The sequence below is a fragment of the Sphaerodactylus townsendi genome, linkage group LG08 (assembly GCF_021028975.2).
Source record: "Sphaerodactylus townsendi isolate TG3544 linkage group LG08, MPM_Stown_v2.3, whole genome shotgun sequence".
NCBI lineage: Eukaryota > Metazoa > Chordata > Lepidosauria > Squamata > Sphaerodactylidae > Sphaerodactylus > Sphaerodactylus townsendi.
Window position 1 is genome coordinate 45,895,357 of NC_059432.1, and position 13,253 is coordinate 45,908,609.

General features: G+C 41.1%; 1 protein-coding gene across 1 annotated transcript in view; it reads right to left on the minus strand.

The window, feature by feature from the left end:
• Positions 1 to 13,253, minus strand: part of ZRANB1 (zinc finger RANBP2-type containing 1) — a 65,103-nt gene that overhangs the window by 14,113 nt on the left and 37,737 nt on the right. Inside the window, exons 3-6 of the mRNA XM_048505315.1 lie at positions 11,936 to 12,123; positions 10,369 to 10,522; positions 7,862 to 7,933; positions 6,842 to 7,040 (exon numbers count right to left, since the gene is read on the minus strand). Coding sequence (XP_048361272.1) covers positions 6,842 to 7,040; positions 7,862 to 7,933; positions 10,369 to 10,522; positions 11,936 to 12,123 — 613 coding nt within the window. The remainder of the gene's footprint in view (positions 1 to 6,841; positions 7,041 to 7,861; positions 7,934 to 10,368; positions 10,523 to 11,935; positions 12,124 to 13,253) is intronic.

A 13,253-nucleotide genomic window follows, 5' to 3' on the forward strand; every position in this document is an offset into this window, starting at 1 on the left:
AAGGAAAACCCCCAAAGACAACTCTGCAGAGGAAGGCAATGGCAAACCACCTCTATTCTCATTAGCCTCCAAACGCCCCTTGCTGGGGTCACCATAAGTTGGCTGCAACTTGACGGCACTTTACACACACTTTACACACACAAACAGTTCAAAGGTCAAAAACCTTTTTTTAAAAAAACTGAAAATTGAGATTAACCTATTACTATGGAAGACTCAGGGTCAGAAAATGTTTGGATAGAAAATGCCTCTTTGGGACCAACTTTGAAAGAGAAGCTTTATTAGATAAATTTTCACGAAATATGTATATAGAAATGTTGTGTCTTATTGCTTCTTCAACTACTGCCATATTTACAAAAGCAAGATCCAGAAATCCAGAAAGAATTAATGGATGCATCAAAGATCATGTGACTTACATGATAATTAATACTGTCATATATCCTATTTCATAATCATGGATATATGAATGATTCTTTCCACTACTGGTGGCAATGTACAAATATGGTATGCTTACTATTCCTATTTATTGGAGGCCCAGTGTGATGGTCCCATACTTCCATTGCTACAATAGCACTAATTATGCCAGATGGGGTTGTGTGTACTTGGCCAAGATGAATCAGATCCCTGATAAAATCAAAAAATGACTTTTTGAAAGGCAACTTGTTACAAAGAGAGCAGGACAAAAGTTTAACCAAGTGGATTCTAGTCACAGCCCTGAGAAGCTACATGCAGTCCTATGCAAGGTTGCTCCAATCAAAGTCAATTCAAAATCAACAGATTCAGACTCAAGAAACTCTGCGTAGGATTTTACTGTAAATGCAGGAGATAAAAAGGAGGCAATAAACCATATCAGTACTGAGCAGACAATCTCTGCAGTACTTCAGGATCTACACTGCAACTACAATGAAAGACCTTTTCATGCGTGGGAATGATTCACAACAAATAAACCACTATGATAAAACCAGATGATGAAGATGAAAAAAACTGCACAGGTCCAAATTGTTTGACAAGAGCCTCTAATATATTTCGGAACATTACTATTAAGTATTCAGCAACAAGCAGTATTTTAAAATGTATTGTCGAAAGCCCGGAAAACCCACCATAACCAGTATTTTAAGTGTTTCTCCAGAACACTCAGAAGGTATACTGAATATGATTGGACAATTCTGAGGTCAGACTTACCATGACTAGTGATGGTCAAAAGAAAATGAAATTCATATGACTACTACACAAGTCACAAGACATTCTCATCTCTCTATGAGGTAAGGCTACTAACTAAGAGAAAATAAGGCATTTTGAAGATTGATACAAATATACTTCAAAGCCTATTCACGGCATAACAGACAAGCAGGTGATTCTATATGACATTAGTTCATAATTGTGCCAATTTCTCCTGCATATGGAAAGGGCAACTAAGGAGAGGCAACTAAGCACTTCTGGGAGTTGTGTTGACAGAGGGTGTAATCAAATCACCAGAGATGACTCTTAATGGAACATCCCATCTATTGAACATGACCAAGCCCTAGTTGTGACCCACGGAAAGCTTCCTTTCTGAATCTCATCATCTATTTATATTTTAATATATTTATTTTTGATCAGCACAGAGAAATGCAGTTAGACCTAGTACAAGGAAGAGACATTAAAACAGTCCCATCCAGTCAGAAGAGTAGAAACCAGATCTGTCCCAGTTACCAGCAAATGCATGCCTGGTAACTAAGCAGGCCAAACACATTTCCTCTCAATCTTCTTTTCATAAATGCTTAGGTAGTCAAACAGTTCTAGCAGCTGGCATATTTCAGGAGGAAGAAGCACAAACATGTCTTCTCTAAGATACTCAGCAAGTACTAGAAAACCATAGTGAAACTATGTGTAACAGTCTTCCCTCTGTGATACACCTCTGAAGATGCCAGCCACAGATGCAGGCGAAACATTAGGAACAAGATCCACCAGACCACAGCCACACAGCCCAGAAAACCCACCACAACCAACACAGTGAAACTGATTCCAAGCTTGCAATGAACAGGACACATACCTACTGCAGAATGTCATGGTCTTTCATATGACATTGGTTGGTTTGTTTTTGGTGCAGTTGGTGGTGCATTTCGACAATATCAAAAGTTTAAAAAAGTGGACCATGGTAGGCACGTCTAAATGTCACAAGTATACACCACTGTATAACATAAAGCATACAGCCAGATTTGAGACTCTCCTCCATATCCTTGCAGTACAGGTTGTGAAACAGTGTCTGTCTCAGACAGATCTAGTAAGACAACAATGTGAAAAATGTTCACCACAGACACTCACTTGTTCTGTACACTCAGGAATTGAGAAGTGATGAAACACTGAAGGATGCAAAATAAAAATTCTCTGTACATTCTACACTGTACCAGTATCAACCAGCTGGGATGAGGCCAGAGTTGAACGCAAATAGCTAGAAACAACACCTCCAGCACCTGATGTACTGAAATTTCATCATCAGTGATCACACTGCCAAACTACAGTTTGGCTAAGTCACTAATCTCAGTCTGTCCTACTGTTTTCTTGAACAACAGGCAAGAAAATGGAACATGGGAAATGGAAGCTATTCCCAACGTTTGCATTGCCTGCTCCATTCTATGTCCAAATTAACTGGAAATAAAAGCTTTTTTCACTTGAATTCAGGCCTAAATCAGGCCTAATTTTTCGTGGACAGTCTACTGAAGCAAACAGCAAAGTCCATGAGCAAGTAACACCAGAGATGAGACAACAGATAGGAATCGCTACTGTGACTTCCCAAGCATAACTCACAGCCTACTAATGTGTTTACTCAGATGCACTAAGGCTGATTCATAACACACAGGATACTGTTTGCTGTTTACACTAGGCATAGCATATAGGACAGCTGCTAATCTCTCCTGTCTTCCTCTGCCACTTCAGACTTTTCCAACTGTAGCTCCAATTTTATGTTGCAACCATTATTTTCAGTTGCCAGCAGAGTTGAAGTGTCATGTTCAAGGTAGACAGAAATATAAGGGGTTTATTTTCACCCAATTTTCAGAATTATTTTTATTCTTCACAGCTAGAAAATGAGACATTTGGACAAGACAGCAAAGGGGGAAAAGGTTTGCATAGTTCTCCTGTAAACTAACTAGTGCCTTTCACATCAGTGCTAAAAAACCAGAAGTTATTTCCCTTTCACCTTGGGAACACATTGGGCATAACTGGGAAACCCACACAACAAATTTAGCTTGGACAGAGATCACTAGTTTTTCATAAACTTGCAATTTCCACTGATTGAACATCCATTTAGGTATGCCTCGCAGTTTCAATAATGTCAAACATTTTAGAATGCACAATGCATTAGATCTTATTAATTTGTTCCTCTAGTCATCCTTCTGGAAAAACCTGCAATTTCTGCCAGAACTGGAGAAAACTCTTGAGTTGTAAGAACAAATTTATACGATCTTTCCCACTGCCTTCAAAATAGAACAGCTAAGTAACTAGAAATGTTTCCACAGATGTTTCCACGAAGTTGTCTGCTTCATCATGTTAGACTGGTGTCATATGACCAGGAGTGGGATATTACAGACTTGCACAGCGACTATTCACTTTGGTCGATTACCCACCAGCGCTCTGTCGCACGATAGGACTAGATGCACATCAGGGCAAGATGCACTTCCTCTTTGCTTCCTCTTGCCCTGCACGGTGCTTCTTGATTTCCCTGGGGAAAGTGAGAGCACTTCTGACGCAACTATTCACGCCAGAGCAAACATTTAATTTTTGTAGTTAAACCAGAGTCTTCTTAATTAAAAAAAAACACTCTATGACTTAACTGGGGCATATTACATCCCAATCTATAGATATATATAAATCTATCAGTGCGTTTTCTGCTGGCAGGTAATCTCCCAAACTACTGGACTGATTGCTTTGAAATTTTCACACAACATCGCATTCGTGTGCGGCCAGGTTTCCATACTGTTTCCACACCTCCTGTTGTGTACATGTCACAACTGTGCCAGTTACTCTGTACATGCCATACCTGTGACAGTTGGAACCACAGTTCTGTTCCACAACAGCGCCATCTGCTGGCTGTCAAAGCAAAACGCTCTGATACAAGGGAAACAACCATGCCGCCTTTGAAAACCGCTGCCACCTGGAGTGAAAGGGATGGCCTCGCCATCTGGACATGGCCCACCCACCCTAGCGGAGGAAGGGGAAGGTGAGGGAGAGTCCAGGGTTTTGCTGGACCAAACGCTCTGAAATTTGAACACAACGTAGCTCATGCCTCCCAGCATGTTTTAAGCTACTTACCTAGCTCATGTACCACACTGGCCAAGGTAAACCATAACAAGCTATGCTCTACCCAGTTCTCCCCACCTCCCCACAAACATACACAGGAACCGAAAGCCAAGTAGAAATGGATAACCTTCCATACACACATCTCTTAGGGGTGCGTTTCAATCGAACTGTGAGAGGTATTGTGTACCTGCCACACCTGTGACAGTTGGAACCATTGTACGGTTCCACAACAGCGCCATCTGATGGACATCAACAGCAACACACTTCGCCTGCAAGGGAACGGAATGAAAGGAACAGGGCCCACCATCTGGACATGGGCCACCCACCCTAACAGAGGAAGGGGAACGTTAGGGAGGGAGGGGGCGGGGTGCCATGCAAGGGAACGGGAGAGAGGGAGGGGAGCAAGGGGCCCCTTGCCCCTCCCCTCCCTTGCAAGCATTGTTCAATGACACATGTTCGAACCGTTTGCTTTCCTTTTTCTTTCTTTTCCACTTCACCAGACTGAAGCCACAGCAACGTGTGGCCGGGCACACTAGTAAATAAATAATAGTTTAAAGACTATTCTAGAAGGCACAATAATAATTTTTATGACTGAGACAATACCTACTCCACCCACACAATTCTAAGATGATCTCCCATAAACTACAGAATACTAGGATCAGTAGTACCCAAAGCTACAGATTCCCCCTCCCCCAATATCCTTGGAGTAGAGAAGCACATTAAAATTCATGAAGTTGTTGTTCTACTATTTTTCACTGCTATCATTTTGCAGTGGATACACTGTATGACAAAGATACAGCGAATGCCCTATTTCACTCTACCCCAGGCTTAAGGTCTGTCATGCCAATTCTCAGCCCAAATTCTAGTAGTGCATGGTTAGAGATAACAAGGAAGGCAGTAAACAGCCGGCTTATGGAAAATCATTCCATGGACAGCTGCTGATGCCTGCTTGCTGCAGCAACTTTTTTTAAAAAAACCAAGCCTCAAGGTCTTTGGTTTTCATTGGATGATGGGGAACAGCACAGATGTCTGACCAGCAATTAGTCCCACAAGTGACACATCAAGAGGACTGTCAGGGATTCCCAGTCTTCAGAGAGGGTTGCTATAAGCTTAGATTTGCTTTGTTTTATTAAGGAACCACCACCCTACCATTGCTAATCCTTAACAAGTGACACTTTTATTAAGTGTGATTTGTCCTCTTTTTGGAAATTCCACAAATCTAAAAGCAGCGTCTGGCAGGTCATGACTCTAAAATAAGTCACATGTACAGCAGCATTTCTCAAGACTGGAGTCCAGGGGCCCATAGGACACAAGAGCGCTCCAAAGTAGTTTCTCAGTCCTTTATAAGAACAGAGGATACGCACCCCTCATGTTCACCTGGTTAAAATGAAAAGGGAGTCCTCTCAGTTTTAAAACGAGAGAAGAGACAAACAAAAATCAGCATCCCCTCTTTTTTAAAATGCAGGCGCTCACAGCATCACTGCCAGCTCAGTCATCTAGCTTCCAGATATCTGGAAAGAAAATGCTCTTCTGGCAAACCCAGATCCAAGAGCTTAATCCCAGAAATTCTAATTGTCTGAATGGCACCAAGGAGGTACAGTCCTAATTCAATCCTCAGTTAGTTCAGTATAAAACTGAACTGACTTTCAATATATTTTTCCAACTCAAAGGATTTCATCACAGAAACATAATAGGAGTCCAGCAACGTTTTATAAATTAACAAAAAATATATTAACAGTGTAAGTTCTCAAAAGTTAGGGCATATTTCATCAGAAACATGAAACATGCACTCATTAACCAAACATATTTATACCCAAACATGCTAGGACATATAAAGAGATGCTACTTTAGAGCAATATCCAATGAAAAGAGTAAGCAGTCAACATACTGGATGAGGATTTCATTCATCTGATGAAGTGAACTCTGATTCATGAAAATGTATGATGCAATAAATTTTGTTAGCTCTAAAGGGTCAGCGGGCTCCTGTTTTATTTTGCTGCTACAAACTTACAAAGCTATCCATCTGGAATTACCACACAGATAAAGATCTCCCATTCTAAATCCATACACAATTATAGCTAATGACAGTTCTCAGCTGAATTCCAGAAACTCCAGTTCTATGAAACACTGATCTTTTCTGTTTCTATGAACAGCTCTAGATTTAATTTTCCCCAGACCTTTCAACATCCCTATTCAGGGTCCCCAGGTTGCTGAAGTTTGGACACCGCTGATGTATATAGGTATATAGCAGACGTTACATCACTTAACATTTCATCTTATACAGTTGTACACTAGTACTACAGGTATGATTACCTAACTGGATTTTATGTGGATTAAAAGTTGTACTTTGAATGATCTACATCTACTTTTTATAACTCTTCATTATTTTGATAAAATCCATTAGCTGAAGAATTATGAGCCTTTCGAAATATTGGATGTCTTTCCACTCACTGCCATTCTGCGAAGCATGACCATTCACTACAGCTGTGAATACCTATGAGTATTCACTATTAACAGACTACTAACGATAACCACAAATGCTACTTTCAAAAGCATTCCTGCTTACCAATGAGAACAGTCATGTAAACTGTCATGAAGGGCTTTACGTAGCACCGAGTCCTTGTCATAAATGCCCCATGTAGCTTGTAGTACTGAATCAAGCAGACAGTCCCCTGCAGTCCGATTCCAAAGTGCATACAGTCTACTGTCCAAGCGCGTACCCAATTCCAGTGACCAGTTTATAATGGGAGATTCCTCTTCTAGTTCTAGAAAGTACAAGGAATGCATCATCAGTTGTCCTAAGCTGAATTTAAAAAAACAAACCCTGCTACACTTTAAGATAGTAGCTACATGAACAAGGTTAGGGAAATGCAGTTCTTTTCATTTCAGTGAATATTTTGTAGTAAATTTTAAGAGAAAAATGTACTCACACTAAACTAGCGAGATCTACAAACATGCAGCAATATGCCAGTGCCATTCCTATACACCTCTCCACAGACCTGACTAAAAACCCACCAACAGAGCCCAGGCATCACAACAGCATACAGTGTCAACACTCCACTATAAAACACAGAGTTTGTTAGAGTGGCACCTAATCCTAACACAGAACAAGGGATAGGGGGCGAGGAAATGGGCAAACAATTGGTTTGGCTCCCATAGGTTGCCACAGCCTTCAGTTGTCACTCGCTCCATCTAGCAATCAATAACAAAACTACGACATCCCTCAATGTATAGGAATGGCACTTTTGATGAGTCCATTTGGACTAAACTTTTGATGAGACTCTGAATGGCTGCTGTAACTATCTGTCTTTCATGGACAATTGTTTTATTGTTTTATTGTATTTATTGTATTTATTGTATTTTGGAATGCCAATAAAGGCTATCATCATCATCAAAAAAAAAATATGCCAGTGTCCACGTGCACAACTTAGATGAGACCACTGGGCTGTCTCTACTAGCTTTCTGCTGACATAAGAGAAAGGGCAATCTCACCCAATTCCTCTCCTCACTGAAGGTTATCTTCCTGCTTTTTGTCTACTGCAGTTATCACTTACTTCCTGTTGAAAGTGAACATCATGCCACTTACCTTTTTGAACATCCCTATCAAGGACTTCATCAAATAGTTTTTCTTGGACTGTTGGTGGTAAGTCTTCAATATCTGCAAAACCAGAGAATTCTACCAGCATGACAATGGTTTAAGCATATAATTCACCCCAAGACTGGTTTGAGATGTCATCCTTACAATATTCACTTCACACATTATCTTACCACTATTACACCATAGTGCTTTACTGATTACAAGAGAACAGGCCTTGCCAACAGATGCCTGCCTAGCAGAGCTTACAATTAAAGGAGTCAAAGGAAGGGAGAGAGGTAGAATAAACAGGAAGCAAAACACATTATTTCCACTTATATACTTAGATTCCATTCCAGTAGGTGACAAGGGCTGAAGGGTTGTGCCAAATGCTTCAAGAAAAAGGTGCATTTTGTGGAGGGGTTTGAAAGAAATGAGAGAAGTGTGGCCATCGTGAAGGTATTCTGAAAAGCAGGACCAAGTACTGCAAAAAGATTACATGCCATTGCCTCAGCAGAATTATGTTCTCAAGTGCATGGATTAGTAAATGAACGTTCTGCCTTATATGCATGGGTCAGGCAGCCATCTGATCAGGGCATTTATGGTGGGAGATACCCTAATGGATTGTCTACACATAAATTCATATTTTACAAAAAATACACTAAATATCTAAATATAAGAAACTGTGTCATGGCTTTCTATAGCACTTCTAGACAAAATGAGATTAACAAGGGAACTGATTTCACTCTCTATTAAGACCCTGTTCTAAGTTTCTACATTATTACTTCAAGTAACATAATCCTTGCTTTCTTTCTCCAATTCAACCCACTTACCAAGCAAGTGAATTAAAATAAGTTACAGTCATCAGATTGTCTGTTTTGCATTACATGATCCAATGAATTAGAACAAATTGAGTACAAAATACAGAGACAGAGGATAGGAGTGCTTTCATTTCCAAGGCTTTAAAACATATATAGGACCGTTTTCGTCTTTAAAATGCCTCCTTTGCCATGACAAAATAGTACTCTACTGCAACTAGCAAACAGTGATTTCATGTTTATCACTACACCTGAAGCTACGAACAGGTTTGCAAAAATTAAAGATAAAAGGCAATCACAGATGAGAACACTGCAGTCAAACAATAGGTCTAGAAAGTCCCAACATTCGAACCAGAATTAAAGCATCAATGCCAATTTGCCAGGATACGTCTTACAGCCCAGTCATAGTTTTAACACCTAGACTACAATATAGTTAACAAAATCACTCAAAATCTGCCACTAGCCTAATTAGAAAAGTGGGCAATTCCCACATGAACATCCTCAGTGCCAAAACAGGCTGTAAAAAAGGATCCTGAAAATGAATGCAAAGTATGGGGGGAAATCTCTAGTCTTTCCTCCCCCTTGCCAAAAAAAACACCAATGGTGGGAGGTTAGTGCTGTCCATGCAGGTTACCATTCTGCTACCTTAGAACAATAGCAGCATCAAAGTAGTGTAGAGGCCCACCACCCCTAGAGCCCCAGAGTTGAAAGATTAGCAGGCTATCTTTCAGTTTGGGCAATAAAGCGGGAGGGATATTTAAGGTCAGAAATGCACATCCTTTAATTTGCATGGCATTTAAAAAAATTAGTTTATTTTCACAAGAACAGTGATGTGAGATGCTGCCAGCAAATGTCCAACCAAGACCTGAGCTGAATCCACACTGGCTCCAAACTTGGTCAGCAGTATTGTGGGCTTCTTTGGCCGTACCCCGCACATAAAACAGGACCATAAGGTGCTGAGTCTCATCCTCCACTCAGAATATGCATCTTCAGGAGAGAATGTTTCTTCATTTTAAAAAGGACCATGGATGAAATAAAGGCCTTGATATCCGAACAAGGCTAAGGCTGCCAGAGGCGGTGTGGCTGGTGCTGTGGAGTGCACGCTGGCCAGGGAGAGGCTGGCCCCAGCACCGCCTCCCTGCCTGGCACACCCAAATGGGAAGGCCCTCTCCCTGGCCAGTACGCCTTCCGCAGTGCCAGCCACGCCACTCCCAGTCTTGGGTGTGCCGGCTGAGCCTTCCCCTTGGCTGAGCTTGGTTGGGAGCTCCTGTCTGGGGCAAAGCGGAGGGAAGGGTGTGGGGGTGATTTTCAGCCCCCACATGACCCAAATGGCCTCCTCCCAGGACATGTGACTCCACATGTCCCCATAGGCACTACACCACTGCCCTTAAGTAAACCTTTTTTTCTCATCAGGAGTAACAGCACTAAAGAAAATAGGTCAGAGGAAGATGATATTACACTGAAGTATTTAATAACACCTGTAGGTTATCAGAGTGTTAATGATTTTAAGTATTTCATGGTAGATGATATTTCTCAATTAAGGTTCTTATTGATAAATGACTGTAAAGACATCTGATCATAGGAAAGCCAATATTGTTATAATTTTCAGAATCGGTTACACCAGTAAGAGTTAGAAAAGATAAGCAATTGGCAATTTCATGAGCCCTCTACTAAGGAGAGAAAAACATGTCACATAATTACCTGCAGGTAACGTAAATGTTACAAGGTCAGTTAGAAAATAGCAAGCAAAATCTCCCTTTCGTTGATGAAGAGAGGCAGCAATTTCACGCCGGATTTGTTCAGTAAGCTCTGGGCACACCATGGCTGGAATGCACTTAGCCGCATGCTGGGATACCTGTAACACAACATCTAAATGATTTATTTCCATACAGACAACAGTGAACATCTGAATAATATCAGCATCAAGTAAAAGCCAATGCCAGGAACTTTAAAACATACATAATCACAACACATCTGACAGATATTCTGATGCCAATAACTTAGATGGGTTTTCCCACAGACAAAAAGATACATCCACTATGCATATATCCATCAGTGGATCATATTCAGAGACATTGTTCTATGAACACCAGCAATAAAAAGAAGAATGATTCTAGGAATGATACTATGACTGGGAAGACTAAAAATCAAGTCACAAAGACATCTGTAAACAGGATACAGGACTACTTAGGCCCCAGTCAGATCAAGTAAGGATATTTTCATGAAGAACTCCAAAACAACTCCATACAAGTAAACTAGCATATGCAGAATAAGGGTTCCAGTCTAGCTCTTTGCCTGCTAATCCAATTTTCTATTTACAAGGAACTTTTAAACATAGGAGAGCATTCAAAATTATTAGGGCGGATCCAAGTATCCTCCAAGGAGCCTTCCGCCAACCTAAGTGTCTCTTCCTGCAGCCTGAACCAGCACAGTCAATTTTATTACATAATTCTGTTGGAAGCCTAGACAAGATAAGAGGAGGATGTGTTGATCTGAATCAAGGCACCTTAGATCAAGGATTTAAACCTCCAAGAAATGATTACGAGAATACTTGTACTTCAGATACTTCCTCTGTGAAAACTAGCCCAAGTCTTATGTCAAGCTATAGTAGGGGGAATAAATGGAAGCGAATTGTGTGTACACACACACACACGCGCGCGCACACACACATAAGTGATACTTTAAGAATACATAAATCAAATCCCCAGAGCTTCCAAGGAGAAAGAAAATGTTTACTTAAAAATTCAGCATTGGAAATAAAGTAATATAAAGGTAAAGTTTCCCCTTCAGTCATGTCCGACCCTGGGGTACCACTTCGAGCAGTGATTTCATAGGAAAGCCTCTTTTATGGGGTAGTCTGCCATTGCTTTCCCCGGCTATTCTTTACCCCCTAGCTATGTGCTAGGTACTCATTTACCGACCAAGAAATGGATGGATGGCTGAGTTGATCATGAGCCAGTTGCCAGGATATCTGACCCGCAGGGGGCTCGAACTCCTGACCATGTGAGTGGCAGTGCAAGCACTTAACACGCAGCTCCTCAAAGTAATATACACATTTTGAAAAGGTGAAACTCGTCCTCTAGAGCAATCACTATTGCTTAAAGTGAACAAAATTAGTTCCACATTTCATGGTAGCATAGTAATTATGGCTGGCAATGACATTGGTGGTGGGGTCACACTAGCTCTACAACCCTTCCCCGCCCCAGAGGATGGCAGTGTTAGTTATTTTGGGAATTTGTGTTTCTACTGAGGAACATCGAAACCTTACCTCTGTAAGCAGAATTGCTAACATATCTTGTCTCTGAAAACGTATAGCAAGATGAACAAGTGTGTATCCCACATCAAAAGCAGAAGGGCGATTTAGCAAACGTACTTCATCTGCGGTAAGCTGCCGTGCAATATCTCCTCCTGATGACTTATATGCTTCAATAGCTGCCAAGTCACCTTCTACAACACCTAGAGTGATGAAAGATATAGGTCAAATTACCATTTGCCATACAATTTGACACATTGCACACTTAGAACTCTGATTTCAGAAAAAGATTAAGCTGTTAGCCACAATATCAGATAACACATGGGCAGTTCACATAAAAGAGAATGCTTATTCAATACTTTGTCCATAGCATGTTCTACATAAGGAAATAAGGAACTGCGATAGTCACATGGCCACTGTGGAAGGACTTCACTTATGTGAATAATAAAATTGGCTTGTTTATAATTCTTCCTGCACACACAAACAAGAACTATCTCACCTAAGGTCAACTGTTGGACTCAACAGTCACTCATCCAAATTCCACATCCTTGGGCATTAGGTCTAATATGTCATATATGAAGGTGTGTATCAGAGACCACATGTCAGATCTGCTTACGCCACAGAGATGTCACATTATTCAGTGTACCTGTTCAATAGATGAACTCAGCTCATTCAACAAAGCACAATCAGACTGTGAGCTCATCAGGGATACATTCAGACTGAACTGAGCAATTTGAACAGCTGCCAAACACTTACGTGAAGCTGCCTGTTGGTCAGAAGAGGACTCGTAGCTGACTGAGGATCAGCTGAGACTCAGATTCTGAGCCACTCCACCCTCTCAGCAAAAACGATACACAGTAAAGTTACAAAGAGAGCTCTTCTCTTCCCTCTTAAGCTGGACAGGAAGAGAAGCAACACTTTTGGAAAAGAAAAAACTGGGAAGGGAAAGATGCAATGCTTTAAATCTCTGTATTACAAAAGGGAGAGGAGAAACAGCTCCATTTTCTGCCAAGAAAACAGTTTCAGGTTAGGAGAAGGAAAGGAAATCACCTGGCCTCCTAATCCTCAGAGATCGGAAGAACCAGACTTCTAGGTGATTAGCTGGAAGTGGCTCTTCATCCCATCCCATCTCCTGCCCTCCAAACTCCTTTGCTATGCAGAAGAATAATTTGGATTTATACCCCACCTTTCTCCCTTATAAGGAGACTTAAAGGGGCTTACAAACCCCTTTCCCTTCCTCTCCCCACAATAGACATCTTGTGAGATAGGTGGGGCTGAGAGTTCCAAAGAACTGTGACTAGTCCAAGTTCACCCAGCAGGAATGTAGGAGTGA